Source organism: Mobula birostris, chromosome 12 (assembly GCF_030028105.1).
Source record: "Mobula birostris isolate sMobBir1 chromosome 12, sMobBir1.hap1, whole genome shotgun sequence".
In the NCBI taxonomy this organism is placed as follows: Eukaryota; Metazoa; Chordata; class Chondrichthyes; order Myliobatiformes; family Myliobatidae; genus Mobula; species Mobula birostris.
In genome coordinates this window covers 57,596,250-57,616,149 of record NC_092381.1, presented here as the reverse complement: position 1 = coordinate 57,616,149, position 19,900 = coordinate 57,596,250, and the positions used below count along the sequence as shown (strand labels likewise).

The 19,900-nt window shown below is 39.2% G+C and overlaps 1 protein-coding gene across 1 annotated transcript in view; it reads right to left on the bottom strand.

Annotated features, from left to right (window-relative positions):
- Positions 1 to 8,409: 8,409 nt before the first annotated feature.
- The window catches only part of zranb2 (zinc finger, RAN-binding domain containing 2), a 42,290-nt gene continuing 30,799 nt past the window's right edge, over positions 8,410 to 19,900 (bottom strand). The window contains exons 8-10 of the mRNA XM_072273833.1: positions 19,009 to 19,095; positions 11,041 to 11,208; positions 8,410 to 10,803 (exon numbers count right to left, since the gene is read on the bottom strand). Of these exons, the coding sequence (XP_072129934.1) occupies positions 10,740 to 10,803; positions 11,041 to 11,208; positions 19,009 to 19,095 (319 nt within the window). The 3' untranslated portion in view covers positions 8,410 to 10,739. The remainder of the gene's footprint in view (positions 10,804 to 11,040; positions 11,209 to 19,008; positions 19,096 to 19,900) is intronic.

Genomic DNA, 19,900 nt, shown 5'->3' with positions numbered 1-19,900 from the left:
ATATTAAAATTATGCCCTCTTGTATTAGCAACTTCCATTCTGGGAAAAAATGTTTGGCTATCAACTTGATCTATGTCTCTTATCATCTTGAACGCCTCTGTCAAGTCACCTCCCATCCTTTCACTCCAAAGAGAAAAGACCATAGCCCCACCCTATTTATATATGGTCATCCAGTAAGGAGGGGGGCATGGAGGGATGAGGATGTCCTTGTCAACTTGCTCCTGGGGCTGGCAAAAACAGCCATCCGTGGGTATTGGAAACAGGTGGCGGGAGGATCTACCCAGGTAGACTGCCTGGCCATGTTTAGGGGGTGTGTTCGTGCCCGGGTAAATATTGAGAAGGAACACGCACAGTCCACGACGACCATAGAGGCTTTCCGGGACTGTTGGGTTCTGCGAGAGGTAATTGCCATCATTGACAGAGATGGAAACATTTTGGTTTAATGAGTATTGTCTATTTGTAGTGAAGTAATTGTGTTAGTCACTGTTTTGTATATATAGCACTGAATTTGTAATAAAGATATTTTGTATAAAAAAAGAGAAAAGACCATAAGACGTCAGAGCAGAATTAGGCCATTTGTCCCATCAAACCTACTCTGTCATTTGATCATGGCTGATCCACATAATCTTTCATGCCCTGACTTATCAAGAATCAATCTCTGCATTAAATACACTCAAAGGCCTGGCCTCCACAGCTGCCTGTGACAACAAATTCCACAAATTCACTACCACCAGGCTAGAGAAATTCATACTCATCTCCATTCTAAACGGATGACCGTCCATTCTGAGGTTTTGTCCTCTGGTTCTAGACTCCATTCTCTTCACATCCACTATTTAGGTCTTGAACATTCAATAGGTTTAAATGAGATCATCCCTCTCCCCCCCACCCCCACTCTAAATTCCTGCAAGAATGGGCCCGGATCCATCAAATGCTGCTTATATATATTAATAAGATTTCAATCCCAGAATCATTTTTGTGAATTGCCTTTGAACCTTCTCCAGTGTCAGTACATCCTTTCTTAGATAAGGGGCCTAAAACTAGTCACAATACTCCAAGCGAGGCCACACTAGTGCCTTAAAGTCTCAGCTTTTATATTCTGGTCATCTCAAAATAAATACTAACATTGCATTTGCCTTCCTCACCACCAACTCAACCTGAAAGTTAACCTTGAGGGAATCCTGGATGAGCTTTCCCAAGTCCCTTAGCAACTCAGAATTTTAAATCTTCTCTCTGCTTAGAAAATAGTCCACACTTTTATTCCTTCTAGCATAAGGAATGACCATACAATTTACCACACTGTATTCCATCTGATTTGATGGAGAATGCACATGAAAGCACAGAGGAACATCCGGAGAAATTTCTGAAACGCCCGTCCACTGCTGTCGTTACTGTGTGGTCGGGAATCTTTCGGAGGATAGGCCTCAAAATCCCCGGCCTTGCCTGCTTTTGGCAACTGAGAAGGAGGTTGAATCGTTCGGCAGAGATGCCGCTCAGTACTCGGTGTCAGAGAGCTGATCAGAGCTCAAAGATTTCCGATGACTCAAGTCAGATTGTGGTCGGCATGGCAGGGAGAGTTTTTCTTCTTTCTCCCGTCTGCGTGAGATATGGGACATTTGAGAAACTTTGAACTTTACTGTGCTGACGGACTTCTTCATCAAGTTATGATATTGTTACACTATTTGTAACTGTATGTATAATCATGTGGTTTTGTCAGTTTTTTCAGTCTTGGTTTGTCCTGTGTTTTGTGATATCACACCGGAGGAAATACTGTATCATTTCTTAATGCATGCATTACTAAATGACAATAAAAGGGGACTATGTGTCTTCATAATCTAATCTAATCTACCACTTTGTCCATTCTCCTAACTCAAATTCTTCTCCATCCTCCCCGCTTCCTCAAGACGACCTGACCCTCCATTTATCTTCATATCATCTGCAAACTATGCCACAAAGCTATCAACTCAGTAATCCAAATCATTGACATAAAACTCAAAAAGTGGTCCCAACACCAACCCTTGCAGAGCACCACTAGTCATCAACACCCGATCAGGAGGTGCCCTTTATTCCCACTCTTTGTCTCCTGCCATTCAGCCAATGCTCTATCCATGTTGATAACAAGGGCCCATGGAAAGGTAAGAGCATAAGAAATAGGAGAAGGAGTAGGCTATCTAGCCCGTCGAACCTGCTCCACCATTCAATAAGATCATGGCTGATCTGACCATGGACTCATCTCCACCCACCTGCTTTATCCCCAAACCCTTAATTCCCCTACTATGCAAAAATCTATCCATCCTTGTCTTAAATATATCTACTGAGGCAGCCACCACTACTTCATTTGGCCGAGAATTCCACAGATTCACCTCTTTGGGAAAAGCAGTTCATCTCTGTCCTAAATTTACTCCCTAGAATCTTGAGGCTATGACCCCAAGTTCTTGTCTCACCTACCAGTGGAACAACTTTGCTGCCTCTATCTTATCTATCCCTTTCATAATTGTATATGTTTCTATTAGATCTCCTCTCATCCTTCCAAATTCCATTGAGTACAGTCCCAGGCAACTCAATTTCTCTCTCATAGCCTAACCCCCTTATACCTGGAATCAACCTGGTGAACCTCCTCTGCACCACCTCCAAAGCCAGTATATCCTTCCTCAAGTAAGGAGACCAGAGCTGCACACAGTACTCCAGGTGTGGCCTCACCAGTACCATATACAGTTGCAGTATAACCTCCCTGCTCTTAAATTCAATCCCTCTAGCAATGAAGGCCAACATTCCATTTGCCTTCTTCACAGCCTGCCACAACTACAAACCAACCTTTTATGATTCATGCACAAGCACTCCCAAGTCCTTCTGCACAGCAGCATGCTGTAATCTTTTACCATTTAGATAATAATCTGATCTTCCATTTTTCCTTCCAAAGTGGAGACCTTGCATTTACCAACATTGTACTCTGTCGGACCCTTGCCCACTCACTTAACCTGTCTATATCACCCTGCAGACTCTCCATATCCTCTGCACAATTTGCTTTTCCACTCAATTTAGCGTCATCAGCAACCTTAGATGCACTACACTTGGTCCCCTCTTCCAGATCATTGATGTATATTGTGAACAGTTGTGGGCCCAGCACTGAACCCTGCGGCACACCACTCATCAGTGACTGCCAACAAGAGAAATACCCATGCATTCAAACTCTCTGCTTTCTATTGGTTAACCAATTCTCTATACATGCTAATACATCAGCCTGACTCTATGCATCCTTATTTGATATATAAGTTGTTTTTTAAAATGTGGCATCTTATTGAATGCCTTTGGGAAATCCAAGTAAATAATGTCTATCTGTTCCCCTTTATCTACTGTGCTTGTTGTATCCTCAAAGAATTCCAATAAGTCTGTCAAACAGGACCTGGCTTTGCTGAATACATGCTGCGTCTGCATGTTGGATCAATTTTTTCCCCCAGATGCCTCGCTATTTCTTCTTTAATTTCTTTGCTTCATGCATGTTCCCAACTACATGTGTTAAAGTAACTGGCCTATAGTTACCTCCTTTTGCCTATTTTTTTTGAACAGTGGGTGAAATTCGCCTTCTTCCAATCTGCTGGGACTTACCCAGAGTCCAGAGAATTTTGGTAAATTATCACCAAAGCCTCAACTACAACCTCTGCCATTTCTTTCAGTACCCTGAGATAAATTCCATCAGGACCAGGGGACCTGTCTATCCTTAGGCTCACAAGTTTACTCAGCACTACCTGTTTAGTGATAGCTGTAGTACTGAGGTCCTCTCCTCCCATCACATCCACATAATCTCTCTTCAGCATGTTAGACATGTCCTCCACCATGAAGACCAACACAAAATAGTCATTCAAAGCCTTGGCCATTTCCTCATTACCCAATATCGATTCCCCTGCTCATCCTCAAGGGACCCATGTTCACTTTTGCCACCCTTTTCTGCTTTATATAATAAAAACTTTCATTATCTGTTTTATATTTTGTGCTAGTTTATTTTCACAATTTATCTTCCCTTTCTTTATTGCTTGCTTAGTGGCTCTGTGTTGCTTTCCCAATCTTCCAGTTTCCCAATACTCTTGGTGACTTTATTAGCATGAGCTTTTAGTTTGATGCTTTTTAAAAATTTCCTTAGTTAACACATGGCTGGCTCTCACCACCCCTGTACTGTCCTGGCTTTTAACTGGAATATACTTTTGTTGAGCACTGAAAATCTTTTTGAAAGTCTTCCAGTATTCCTCAACCGTCCCACTATATAGCCTGTGTTCATAGTCTACCCTTCCTCATCCTGTTGTTGTCTCTCCTGTTTAGTCATAATACACTGCAGCCTCATGTACAGCATCATGCCAATGGTCTCTGAAAATCCAAATACACAACATTCGCTGATTTCTCCCCCCTTTAGTCTTTATATATCCAAGAAAACCATTATCTTTTTTTGTTATTGGCTAGCTTACTTTCACGTTTCATCTTTTCCCTCCATATGGCTGTTTTTTAAATAACGTTTCCATCTGCTGGTTTTTAAAAGCTTCATAATCCTCTAAATTCCGACTAATTTTTGTTCTATTATATATCCTCTCTATTGCCTTGGTTGGTTTTGACTTTCCTTGTCAACTAGAGCTGTGCCATCCTGTTTTTAAAATAATTTTTCTTTGGGACGCATCCATCTTGTGTATTTCAAATTACTCCCCGAAACTCAAGCCATTTCTGCTCGACCATCATCCCTGCTAGTGTCCCCTTCCAATTGACTTTGTCCAGCTCTTTTCTCATGGCTCTGTAATTCCCTTTAATGCACTCACATCTAACTTTAGCTACTCCTTCTCACATTGCAGGATGAATTCTACCATATTATGATCACTGCCTCTGAAGGATTCCTTTATTTTAAGTCTCTGATTCAAATCCAGTTACACAACACCAATCCAGAATTGCCTTTCCCTTAGTGGGCTCAACCATAAGCTCCCCTAAAAATGCCATCTCACAGGCACTCTACAAATTCTCTTAAGGTTTAGCACTAACCCAATTTTCCCAATCTACCCGCATATTGAAATCCTCCATGACTATCATAACATTGCCGTTCGGACATGCATTTTCTATCTCCCATTGTAATTTGTAGCCCACATCCTGGTGACCGCTCTGGGCCTTTATGTAACTCCCATCAGGGTCTTTAACTCTTGCAGTTCCTTAACTCTACCCACAATGATTCTACATTTTCCAATCTTCCACACTAAGAATTCCACCATTAACTATGTATTGCAAGCAACACACATAAAAGTTGCTGGTGAACGCAGCAGGCCATGCAGCATCTCTAGGAAGAGGTACAGTCGATGTTTTGGCCTTACCTCTTCCTAGAGATGCTGCATGGCCTGCTGCGTTCACCAGCAACTTTTATGTGTGTTGCTTGAAATTCCAGCATCTGCAGATTTCCTCGTTTGCGTTTTTAAATTAACTATGTATTCTTCCTTCAAACTCAACCTTCCAAAGTGAATTATGTCACACTTTTCTGAACTGAACTTTATCTGCCACTTCTCAGCGTAGCTCTGCACCGTCAATGTCCCGCTATAACCTAATACAACCCTATCTACAACTCCAACCCTCATGTCAATTTTAATACCAGAGAGTAGTAAAGCATGATTGAATTGACTTTACTTCTATTCTTCATACACACGAGGCGTAAAAATCTTTACGCCTCCATTTAAATGTGCAATTATAGTAATTCATAATAAATAGGTACAACAGGATAATCAATATAACATAGAAATACAGTTGCGTTATCTTGAATTAAGCAGTCTGATGGCCTGGTGGAAGAAGCTATCTTGGAGCCTGTTGGTCTTGGCTTTTATGCTGTGGTACTGTTTCCTGGATAGTAGCAGCTGGAGCAGTTTGCAGTTGGGGTGATAAGCTTAGCCTTGACCTTGCCTTGTGCAGCTGGATCCTGGACTTCCTGTCAGATTGCCAGCAGGTTGTAAGAGCAGGTTCCCTCACCTCCAACCCTCTGACTCTCAAGGTCTGTGTATTGAGTCCCCTCCTTTACTCCCTGTATACCCATGAATCACCACCCACAGCGCCAATCTGCTAATTAAATTTGCAGATGACACTACATTGATTGGGCTTATCTCAAACAATAATGAGGTGGCCTATAGGGAAGAAGTCATCCCTCTGACACAGTGTTGTCAATCAAACAACCTCTCCCTCAATGACACAAAAACAAAGGAGCTGGTTGTGGATTACAGGAGGAATGTCGATGGCTAACCTGTATTGCCATCAATGGATCTGGAGTTGAGAAGGTAAACAGCTTCAAGTTTCTCGGCATCCACATCACCGAGGATCTCACGTGGTCTATACATACCGGATGTGTGATGAAAAAGGCACAACAGCGTCTCTTTCTCCTCAGACGGTTGAGGAAGTTTGGTATGCCCCCCAAATCCTAAGAACTTTTTACAAGGGCACAATTGAGAGCATCCTGACTGGCTGCATCACTGTCTGGTATGGGAACTGTACCTCCCTTAATCGCCAGACTCTGCAGAGTGGTGCGGACAGCCCAGCGCATCTGTAGTTGTGAACTTCCCATGATTCAGGATATTTACAAGGACAGGTGTGTAAAAAGGGCCCGTAGGATCATTGGGGACCCGAGCCACCCCAATCACAATCTATTCCAGCTGCTACCATACAGAAAGTGGTACCACAGCATAAAAGCCAGGACCAATAGGTTCCAGGACAGCTTCATCCCCCAGGCCATCAGACTGATGAATTCACGCTGACTTGAGTGTACTCTATATTACATTGACTGTTCTATTTATAATAACTATGATTGCATATTTGGAGACATAATGTAAAGATTTTTACTCATGTATGTGAAAGATGTAAGAAATAAAGACAATTCAATTCATAATCTCTATTACATATATTTTATATTAAAAAATCTTTGACTCCTGTTGAGAACCAGCTGCTATCTTTCCTCAACCCTTATTCTTTACAAACAAATGTCCCAAGAGAAAGGGAATATTTTCCTCTCCTCACATCTGTGCTGGACTCGGCAACATGCAGCCCTGACTCTCAGCCAGATTCAGAATGGACTTCTGCCAGCAGGGCGGCCCAACTCCCCAAAATTCTCACAGCATAGGGGGATAAGAGTGATTACAGCATGGAAATGATAGTCACAGAGGGACAGCCTAAAACAGAATCTGCCAAGTGAGAATTAGGGGCTGTGGCAGAGACAGAACAGTGTCATCTGCAAAATTCAAATATTAAAGACATTTTCTGTTTATTACAAGTTCCAACTAACTACCCAAGCAATTGCACATACATGACCAGTTTGTTGGCTTATATTAGTCAGCATGAGACCAAGGAACTGTGGTTAAAAAAATAAATAAGTAAATCACAACTGCCTGCTTTACTAAAGAATGTGGAACTTGTCATGCAGGTTAGATGATCACCCTGTTACATTCAACAATATAGGCAAGCACATGCAAAAAGTTATGCAGACAGTGTACAGCCACATGTACTATAGATAAGTAAACCAAATGGCCTATTCTTCAGTAAATTCCACATATGCAAACAGTGTTACAGAAATATCTGGAAACCTCAGCTTTATGACCTCTAGTGTGAAGATAGTACAAATGAAATGTCAATTCAAGATTTAAAGGAAAAGTTGAAGATCTAAACTGGAGTCAGCAACCTGCCACTGATAACTACAGTCCAATACTTGACCTCCCTAATCCTAGTTTAGAACATATTAATTATGCACATTAAAGACGAGTAGGATATTTTAGCTCTCAAGGTTGCTCTGTCATTCAAGATCATAGCTGTTTTCTGAACACCATTATCCTTCTGTATTTTTAATTCCCTTTAACTGGCAGAGATCTGATTGTATTGAAAACATTGATGAATGGCTAAGTCCCCAGCTCTGCAAGCAGAGAATTCCAGGTTCATCATCTATGGAACATTGTTTTCCTCATTTCAGGGTAAACAAACCATCTGCAACTGAAAACAAACTCTGGTTCCAAAGATCTTCATTAAAGGGGGAAAAAATGAGGAAACAATGTTAAGTGCAGAGTTTCTGCTCACATCTAACTTACTGAACCCTTTAAGAATGTTATATTGTCTGCCTGAAAAATCTCTTGTTGCTCTCCACAGTATCGAATCCTTTGTGTGGTACCCAGAAGTGTGCAGCCTACCCAAACACATAAACAGATCATTATCAGCTCTTCAGTATCTTGACTAATAGAATCATGTTAATCACAAACATTAAAATTATCTTGAGAAATTATGCCATACAGACTGAAACTGGAGAAATTTTATCAAAATTCTTCAAGGTGGGGAGTACTGGTCTCATTTAACAAACCAAAGACCCATCACTAATGTTACTTTGACAAAATATTTAAAACAAATTAAATCAGATTCAGTTCAAACCACTTATTTCTTTTTATTGGTGCTTGAACAAGACATGTGATAAAGTACCATTGTAAGTATTTACATACATGGTCTACAAAGGGCTTTCGTTTCCAATGAAACTATTACATAGAGGACTAGATGAATGAGCTGATGACCTTAAGCAAATTAATTGTCACTTTTACCATTTACCAATAGCCAAAACTTACGACTAATAAAATTGTCAAAGCCCTACCCAGATATCAGCAATTAAGGCTCAGCTAATTGTTTTCTAAATACAGCAATACTCCAGGTGGTGAAAATCTGAAGACAGAAAAATTCTAAAGAATTCAGCATTTCACTGGTTTTGATAAAACTACAGTCTTGAAAGTGATGAAAGTCACCTTATCAATTTACGTCTTTCTGCAAGGTTGTAAATTTAACTAATTTTGCACATTATATGTCACTGTGTGTAGATCTTGTTGCTCATGAAAGTCATATTGCAAAAGTCTACGCTTAGAGGAATTCTGCAAAACTCAGATCTTCAAATATTTCCAGAGCTGAATCCCAAAACACATCAATAGATAGCAGGCACCTGTTCAAGTTGACTTATACGAACTACAAATAGAAATGGTCGTGTAGACTTGCTGGTTCTGAAAGAAGGTGTTAAAGAGATTAAAACTATAAATTTTTTACAAAACTAGAACAATAATACAATAAGGTGCCTTGCTCCTTATAAAAGCAAACCCTTACTTGCCTAACATGTCTGGTTCCTGTAAGATAACAAAACAAAGATTTGGGAGGAAAAAAACATTGTCCACAATTACACCAGATAGGCAGTTACTTGGTAAACCAAGTACTTGTAGAATTTTTGTTTCCAGAATACTTACCTGTTTCTACTATCTGTACTGAAGCCAGAGAGTTCAGAAGACCAGAGCTTCTGCATGATGGTGCTAACACCATTTATTTGCAACCAGGTCAAGAATGAAGAGCTATATTAAGCCATAATTCGTCAAGAACAGAAGGCAATCGATCAAAAAGAATATTCTTAATTTTGACTAACATTTTAAAACATTTAAAGAATGAAGGTGCTATGCCTTAATGCATTTAAGCCGACAGCGTTTAAAAAAAAATGACATGTTACTTTTGTTAGTATGCATTAAAATTATCGCCCACTCCCCAGGACGTGTAAAGCCCTGGTTATTACTCTATTCTGCCCCAAAAGGGGAACTAAAACAGTTCTCTCCATCTCTACAGTACCATGGCACATTGCTATATTTATACATAGCTGTAGTTACTATGACAGGCTGAACTTCAGGGCAAAACTATGCTAAACTGTAAGCTCTTCACAATTTAAAACTATGCTTAATTCTAGAATAGAGTGAAAATCTTCTCTTTTCAAGGATCCCCAAATAACCAATGGTGTTGTAGGTCTGAGGTTTTAATTATTTGTTTTAAAGATAATTGAACACAAACTAAAACTGAAAAATTTGCTAAGGCTGTAGATCTGAAAAAATGTTATCCACCGTTCAGAAGAAAATGGAAAGCTACAAAGTCTTTTTGCAACTAACATAAGGCATACAAGGTTTTGAAAGGCTAATAATATAGAAACAATTCAGTCTGGGGTGGGGTGGGGAGAAGGTGGTAGGATAAAACCCTATTATCACTAAATTCAACACTGTTGTGCTGTCTTAATGGTTCCACAAAAAAGTTGACAAACTGAAGATCATTTTGCACACAACTTTCCCACAGAAGTCAGCGTGTGACTGGGAGCTAAATAACAAACTGCAAAAAGCACAAAGATCAATAACAAGCACAGTGAGAATTAATGGCTAAAGACTCCAAGTTCTAGCAGGAGAATTGATGTGTAACAAATGTGGCAAATATTTGTTAGCCTGGAATGCTAGTTTGGTGAGCAAATTAATCTGAACAACAACCTTCTTAGGATTTCCCAACCCTTGAATATTTCTTTTCATAAAAAAAGCCACCAGCTCTTCCATAATGAGTTACTGGTGGTCTGAAACATGAAGAGAAGTGCTCTACACTCTAAATCTTTAGACCACGCCATTCAATAACTACTTGCCTTTATAGACTTTTAAAGAGAGTGCATCAAAATCAGATGTATAATTCTTCAAAAACACTATTATGGCTTAATATACTCCTTAAATACACCTGGGTACAATTTCTAACACTCCTTAAAGCAACAAAAAGGTTTAAGATTACATCAGCAAGACTTCATCAGAACACATGTCCAGTTTTTTTAAAATGTTTCACAACATCAGGTTAATTTGCTCAAGACACTAATAACTTTAAAATAAGTCTTCATGCATTTTCCAGAAATTGTTTTTTTAAAAAAAACTGTAGTTGTTAAAATATTATTTCTGCTTAGAACTTGAACGGGAGCCTGAGTGAGAGGATCCAGAAGACGATCCACTGCGCCTGCAAAAGACAAAAACATCAGCGAGGTGTGCAAACCTGAGTTTAAGATACATCTTACAAGTAACCCATCTAAAAATGCATTGCTTATATTATATAGCTCAAAACCTGTGTGAAGGAACAACCTGAAATATTAATTTTATCTCTTTAAAAAAGTTTGTCTTAAAATTTGATAGCTTCTGCAATCCTATTAAAATCTATCAACCCTGTATGCTAATCTTATTCTACAGATGCCCAAACCTTTCTGCAGACCAAGATCTCGAGTCAGAACGTCTAGTTTTTTTGCGGCCACTGGAGGATGATGATCTGGAGCGACTTCGTTTTTTCCCTCTTTCAGAGGAAGTTGATGATCGAGAACTTGAGCGCGACCTCTTCCTTGGAGATGATGACCCCCGGCGTGATCTGGAGCTGGATTTTGATTGATTGGAAGAAAGTTAGATCTATACCAAATAACATTCTAAAACATTAAAAGGCTACATTTGAGTTTGTTTTAATTTTACTGGAGACTTCACTGCAAATGTTATACCATTATGATAACCCAAAAAGCAGCAAATAATTTCATTAAGGCCTCTAAAAAAGCAGAAACAAAATTGTGAAGATATTCCCTGTTGTGCAGACACAGAAACAATGTTAGCAGTTTAGAAATAATCACATAGATGCAGCTGTGCAGTGTCTTATAAGGGCAGAGTTCCATATACCTAGCAAGAAGTCAATTTGGCAAAGAAGTAAAGAAACCTGGGTTCAAAGTTTTCCAATCCTGGGATAGTAAGCAGCATCTCTATCTAATCTCCCCCCACCCATTTTATTTCTCCCATTTATTAAGTCTGAGACTTCTGCTTTTAACATTGTTTTCTCACTTAAGATGTTGGAGTCAATTGTTAAGGATGAAGTTATGGAGTACTTGGTGACACAGGAAAAGATAGGACAAAGTCAGCATGGTTTCCTTGAGGGAAAATCTTGCCTGTCGAACCTGTTGATATTCTTTGAGATTACAAGGATAGATAAAGGGGATGCAGTGGATGTTGTATATTTGGACTTTCAGAAGGCCTTTGACAAGGTGCCATACATGAGGCAGCTTACCAAGTTAAGAGCCCATGGTATTACAGGAAAGTTACTGGCATGATGGAAAGCACTGGCTGATTGGTACGAGGCAGCAAGTGGGAATAAAAGGATGCTTTTCTGGTTGGCTGCCTGTGACTAGTGATATTCCGCAGGGGCTGGTGTTGGGACCTCTTCTATTTATGCTGTATATTAATAATTTAGATGATGGAATAGATGGCTTTGCTACCAGGTTTGCTGATGATATGGAGATCAGTGGAGGGGCAGCTAATGTTGAGGAAACAGGAAGGTTGCAGGAGGACATGGATTAGGAGAATGGGCAAGATAGTGGCAAATGAAATACAATGTTGGAAAATGCATGGCCATGCACTTTGCATCTCAGGTTTTTGGATTTTCTTCCAGTTTAGAAAGTTATCTCCACATTTATTTCATGCCAAAGGGACTTGGGAGTCCTTGTGCAGAACACCCTAAAGGTTAACTTGCAGGTTGAGTCAGTGGTGAGGAAGGCAAATGCAATGTTAGCATTCATCTCAAAGGGATGTGATGCTGAGGTTTTATACACGGCAGTGGTGAGGTCTCAGCTTGAGTATTGTGAACACTTTTGGGCCCCTCATTAAGAAAAGATGTGCTGGTATTGGAGCGGGTTGAGGCGGTTCACAAGGATGATTCTGGGAATGAAAGGATTATCACATGAAGAACGTTTGATGGTTCTCGGACTGTACTTGCAGCAGTTTAGTATGGGTGGGGGGGGCATATCTCATTGAAACTTTTCAAATGTTGAGAGGCCTGGACAGAGTAGATGTGGACAGGATGTTTTCCATGGTGGGGGGAGTCTAGGACAAGAGGGCACAGCCTCAAGCTAGAGGTGCATCCATTTAAAACAGCCGTGGAGAAATTTCTTTAGCCAAAAGGTGGTGAATTTGTGGAATTTGTTACCACAGGAAGCTGTGGAGGACAGGTCACTGGCTGTATTTAAAAGTGGGGATTGATAGGTTTTGATTGGCCATGGCATCACAGACTACGTGAGAAGTCTGGGAGTGGGACTGAGGAAGGGAAAAAAAGTATCGGTCATGATTGAATGGAGGCGCCAACTGGATGGGCCCAATTCTGCTCCTATGTTTTACGGTCTAAGATGGGCACATGGGATTAGTTAGATTGGCATCATGGTCAGCACAGACAAGGTAGGCTGAGGGACCCATCTCTGTGTTGTTCTAATGTAATAAATAAAACAGAACATTACAACTTCCATGAATCAAATGCTGAACTATTTCCTGTAAGTACAGCAGAGCCACCTACTGAATTTAATATGAACTAGCGAAGGAATGCACATTGTAGAACATTAAATTCTGAGCTCAAGCCCTTTATCATACAAAAACTACCACATACTACACTTTACAGATGATTTTTTTCCTTATTTCTTATGTTATAGGATAAAGGATTACTGAATATAGTACGTATTATAAATTTATGCAATCAGCTTCAAAAAGGAAGCACCTTTTTCTAGGACTATATTAACCTGGAACATTAACTTTGCCATCTTTATTTTTCTCTTAATGCTATTACTGTGGGAAATAGCAAACCGAACCAGATGTTCTCCAATAACAGAGAACATCAATCACTTTCAGATACTGTGGTACAATTCTAGATTACAAGCAACATTACAAAGAAATCATGTAACAGGCAATTTTCTACTGTTAATATCAGATTTAATTTATGAAACATGTTGGTAAGTGTTAAGTTACTGAAATGAATTATTTATAGTACCCAATCATTAGCTTCTCTTACTTGCCCATTTTAGAGTCACCTCTCTGCAACTCCAGTTGACATTACCCTCCAAACAGCAGCTTAAGTATTGCACACATTCCCAATTCCCATTCACCATTACTCATTCCAGCCATTCCATGATCTTCCCTGCTTGTTTCACATCCTACTCAGTATTCAAATTTCCATAGGTTAAAATCTGAACATTGATCTCAGTCTCTGCTCTATTCTTTGGAGATGGAACAGATTGTTTTAAATTGTGAAGGATGAAATGCGATTAACGGGCATCAATTTTACATCTGAAATATACTTAGTTGAAGGTCTTGAGATGAGCACCTGGCTACCCCCAATGATCAAAGCATTTTATTACTAAGACTTACAAATGGCAAACAGATTTCACATGCAAACAGAAACTCAGCTGCTAGTCTATGAATACAAGATCTTACATTAGTTGAAAGACCAACTACAAAATCAAAGATTTTTCTTAGTATGTTTCACAAAGTTCTGAGCACCCGAATTAAGGTCAGAAATTTATGGCACAGGAGCCAGTCAAGCCGTCACATCACTGCCGAACAGTTATTTCGACTACTTATACTTCACAGCTCTCAAGCCTACAGGTTTCACTTCAAGTGCCACGAGTTTTTCCATGCCCAGATCCCTAGTAAGCTGTGTCAGTAAAAAAAAAATCAATTAAGTTTTAAAAGTTTGCCTGACAAAAAAATTTGGGCCAGAGCAGGATTAGTCCCACAGGACCTTACCATGCTTAGTATGGGCACCCTACGCAAGGAAAATTGCATCAATCTGACCATTTGTCACCTGCGGATCACAGTTTCTATTTAAATAAGGTTTGATGCCAAATTTGTCTCCGGGTGTGGGAGGGACAGAACAACAAGTTGAGCATATGTTGCACTGATCACTCTCCAGAAGGATGCAAGAAACTAACTAGTGAAAGTCTTTATACAAATAACCAAAATAATGAAAGCCAAAAAATGATAAAGCACTTTAGAGCTTCATAAAGCTTTGAGGTTCCTTAATGCCATAAAGGCAGTAGTGGTGAAAGTGCTCATACAGAAACAACATTTAAATTCTGATGATTTTGCCAAATGAGATGATCTTCTGGATGGATAAGACTCTACTTATTGAAGAAACGCAAACTGTGAAGGTCTTTAGAAATACAACTGTATTTTCACAAATTCAAATGGTGACAAATCCACAAAAAAACTGAAATGGTAAATTGCATAGTATCTGACAGTAAGTTTTTCCAAATGTTTCATGATTTCTAAAATCAAACAAACTCAATAAAGGAAGAACAGAAAACATAAAAGATCTCAATAAACCTACTCTTCTTGATGCAAGATCATTTTGTTATAAGTGTTCTGTGGTTCCTTTCATTCTGGAATATGGAGGATAATAATTGAGGAAGAATAAAGAGACTAAGATGGGAATAATCTAAGAAAATTACATTGAGGCTAACAGCATTTTCACTCGAACATTTTGGATCTACTGCCAATAAAGTTTACAAAAGTAATTCTAAATAGTTACTTTAACACTTAAGCCATGCAACTCACCCATCCCTCTCAAAGAAATAGACAATAGGAAATAGACATTCGGCCCTTCGCGCCTGCACCGCCATTCTGAGATCATGGCTGATCATTTACTATCAATACCCGGTTCCAGCCTTGTCCCCATAATCCTTGATTCCCCTATCCATAAGATACTTATCTAGCTCCTTCTTGAAAGCATCCAGAGAATTGGCCTCCACTGCCTTCTGAGGCAGCACATTCCACACCTCCACAACTCTCTGGGAGAAGTTGTTCCTCCTCAACTCTGTCCTAAATGACCTACCCCTTATTCTTAAACCATGCCCTCTGGTATTGGACTCTCCCAGCATCTGGAACATATTTCCTGCCTCTATCTTGTCTAATCCCTTAATAATCTTATATGTCTCAATCAGATCCCCCCCTCAATCTCCTTAATTCCAGCGTGTACAAGCCCAATCTCTCTAACCTCTCTGCGTAAGACAGTCCGGACAGCCCAGGAATTAACCTAGTGAACCTACGCTGCACCTCCTCCACAGCCAGGATGTCCTTCCTTAACCCTGGAGACCAAAACTGCACACAATACTCCAGGTGTGGTCTCACCAGGGGCCTGTACAAATGCAAAAGGATTTCCTTGCTCTTGTACTCAATTCCCTTTGCAATAAAGGCCAACATTCTATTAGCCTTCTTCACTGCCTGCTGCACTTGCTCATTCACCTTCAGAGATGAACAAGTACTCCTAGATCTCTTTGTATTTCTCCCTTACCTAACTCCACACCGTTCAGATAATAATCTGCCTTCCTGTTCTTGCTCCCAAAGTGAATAACCTCACACTTATTCACATCTGCCAAGTTTCTGCCCACTCACCCACCCTATCCAAGTCACCTTGAATTCTCCTAACATCCTCATCACATGTCACACTGCCACCCAGCTTAGTATCATCAGCAAACTTGCTGATGTTATTCACAATGCCTTCCTCTAAATCATTGACGTAAATCGTAAACAGCTGTGGTCCCAATACCGAGCCCTGTGGCACCTCACTAGTCATCAGCTGCCATTCTGAGAAACACCCATTCACTGCTACCCTTTGCTTTCTATCTGTCAACCAGTTTTCTATCCATGTCAATATCCTCCCCCCAATGCCATGAGGTCTGATTTTACCCACCAATCTCCTATGTGGTACCTTATCGAATGCCTTCTGAAAGTCAAGGTACACTACATCCACTGGATCTCCCGCGTCTATCTTCCTGGTTACATACTCGAAAAACTCCAATAGATTAGTCAAGTATGATTTGCCCTTGGTAAATCCATGCTGGCTCGGCCCAATCCTATCAATGCTATCAAGATATGCCGCTATTTCATCTTTAATAATGGACACTAGCATCTTCCCCACTACTGATGTTAGGCTAACAGGGTGATAGTTCTCTGTTTTCTCCCTCCCTCCTTTCTTAAAAAGTGGGATAACATTAGCCATTCGCCAATCCTCAGGAACTGATCCTGAATCTAAGGAACATTGGAAAATGATCACCAATCCAGAGCCACCTCCTTTAGTACCCTAGGATGCAGACCATCTGGACCTGAGGATTTGCTAGCCTTCAGTCCCATCAGTCTACTCATCACCGTTCCCTTCCTAATGTCAATCTGTTTCAGTTCCTCTGTTACCCTATGTCCTTGGCCCATCCATACATCTGGGAGGTTGCTTGTGTCTTCCCTAGTGAAGACAGATCCAAAGTACTTATTAAATTCGTCTGCCATTTCTCTGTTTCCCATAACAATTTCTCCCAATTCATTCTTCAAGGGCCCAACATTGTTCTTAACTATCTTCCTTCTCTTCACATACCTAAAAAAACTTTTGCTATCCTCCTTTATATTCCTAGCTAGCTTGCGTTCATACCTCACATTTTCTCTGAAAAATGAATGTGAAAGCTAACAAAAAACTAATTTTATAGCCCCTTTATAAAATCCTGCCATGTATGCTACCAACATATGGAATGTAAAATGTATCTGCTACTACTTGTATTTTTGCTTTATGTTCTCATTCTATGAAATTAATAAAAAGATTGAAAAAGAAATAAAATAGCAGTACTCTCAAATAAAAGAATATGCTCCCTCTTCCTTAAAGCAGAACAAAAAGCACTAAGTTTAGATGTAATACATTATCTTTAAGTGTCGATGTGAATGCATTCTTATAAAGGACAGGTGCTGCAGATTAACTGCTTAAATAGGCTTAATTATAACATTTGTTTCAATTGAAATGCTCTACACAATTTAATACACAACTTGACCCTTGTGTAGTTGAGAAAAGTACTAATCAAATTCATTCCCTATTTGATTAAGTTAAATGAGTAAAACAACAACTTGCAATGTTTGGTAAAAGCTTCCAGTTTGTTCATACATGTTGCAATGACACATAATGAAACAAACCTGCTTCAATGACTCAAAATAAACCTTGAAACCTTGAATTTCTTTAACGCTGCCCTATAATAAGAAATCTTCCATCAAACTAAGAGAATACATGGCAATTAGCAATTCAGGTAGATATAGAATTGTACTGTCATTAAAAGTTAAACTAATTTTTGAAGTAAACTTTAGGTAGGTGAATTCCAGTCAAGAGTCCTGTGGCATTTAATACTGCTCCCATGTCCTGCCAACATTTTCTAAATTACATGGAAGCAGGTTCAGGAAAAAAAAAGGGGGGTATTTTAACAGACTCATCCAGAACACACAAACTATAACAGGTGCTGAAGATTGTCTACTTCGTCGTTAAAGTTCTCTATGTATGAAGTGAGGACCAAAGGACAGAATTTGAACATGACAATGCAAAGTATTTAAACAAGTCTCAGAACACATTTGTTTGATAGACTATGGAATGTCAGCCAAAGATAAATGAGCTGTAAAACAATTTAAATACTGATGCCAAAGAGGAAATTTGGTGAAAAGTGGCCTTCTTCTGCTCATATCTTTGCACTCTGTATGTAGCTACAACACTTGTTAAAAGGATCCTTTATACTTTTTTTTTGAAGTCTCACTTTGGACCAAAAAAATACAAGGAAGAGTGGATGCTGGGAGGGCAAGTATTTTCATATCCAGGACATCCAAAATTTTCTGTAAAAATTATTTAAAAACAAATGGAATTTTAGTTTTAATACTCAAAAGTTTATATTATAAAGGGGATAACACTTTATCACAACTATACATGCCAATTTCATTTGGTGGGGATCTCCAGGAGTTTGAAAAGAATTTACATGGGGTAGGTGGGGAAGTGGAGGAGGGTGAACCTTTTCAGCCGCGGTAAAGAAAATCCTGCAATATTGGAAGAAGTGAGAGTAGAGCCATTACAAATTAGAAGCATGGGTTAATTGAAGTGACTACGAGAAATTACGATCACTACTGCCACAATCAAGACCAGCTAAACTATGGAAAAGAGATTAAACCAAGAGATGAGATATTGCACTTATCTAGCAAATACAAAATTTTCGTATCTATCTGTCCATTGGAATTAATAAACAATGGGGTACCTGTATACTCTCAGGCCATAATTCCACAATTAAGAAGGGAGTAAAAGTGGTGGAGAAGTGAGAACCGCAGATTGTCGATCACTGAAGCAGGATTACTTTTAAATTGAAAATGGGATTAAAGTCAATTCATACACAAAATTAAAGTGGTGTGGAATAGTACCAACACCTGCAGATTATAAAATATCTTCAGACTAGTAGGTTAAGAAAACTTGTCTGATTTAAATAAAAATGGTGATAGTAATGAAATGAACATGTTAAAAGGAGACGGGGTGGTCTTCCCCTAGAAGTACTTTCTAAACTCTCCCAGGAGGAGAGAATGTTACCCCATTCACCTTGACTTTGACCGGGGTGATCTAGATTGACCTCTGGAGCTGGAACGCGACCGGGATCTGGAAGTAGAAGAACTTCTGGTCCGGGACCTGCAATAAAATGGTAATAATTTCCAGTGGAAGTTTAAAAAGCAAGCAACATTAAAAACTGGAAAGACAAGTTCTTTTCAACTTCAAAGTCTAGTAAAATCAACTTATAGTCAAATGCAACAAACAGAATTACCAAGCTGCATGGCAATGCAATTTAACTCTCAGATCTTCCCATGTTTCCATAAACAGATATTTTAACTCAAACCAAGTTTCTCAGAACATCAATTAAACATCTAAAAAAAATCTATTACATGTGCAACTTTAGAGTGGTTCTTTAAAAACACATTTAAATGGATCTCAATTTCCTCTACGAGACAGAAAACATAGCTGAAATTCAAATCAGAGCTACATTTCCAAAAACACCCAAAACGTTGCTTCGCTTCAACCACATGGGAACAGATACAATAAAGCAGTTATAATCTTTGGACAAAAGATGAATAGAAACAGGACAAAATTTCTCTTAATTTCTTGTTTTCTCCATTTAAAAAAATAAATCAGTAACTTTGATGCCTTTAACAAATTTAGACAATTTTTCATAAGATAAAAGCTACCATTAATATGATCAAAATAAGCATGGCAGTATATGCCTGTTAGTTTATGATAATGAAGCTAGTTGTATTCAAAATTAACACTTTAACTTTTTAAAAAGTTTTTCTTATTTATATTAATTGGCCAAATACACGTTAAAAATCAAAGCATTAGTGTCTTGCTGCCTTCTCATGCAAATGGTTAGGAGCAAAGCACACAAACATGTTAATAAGAGAACAGTCTTTATAATAAAGAACAATATGATTTTTGCATTTTT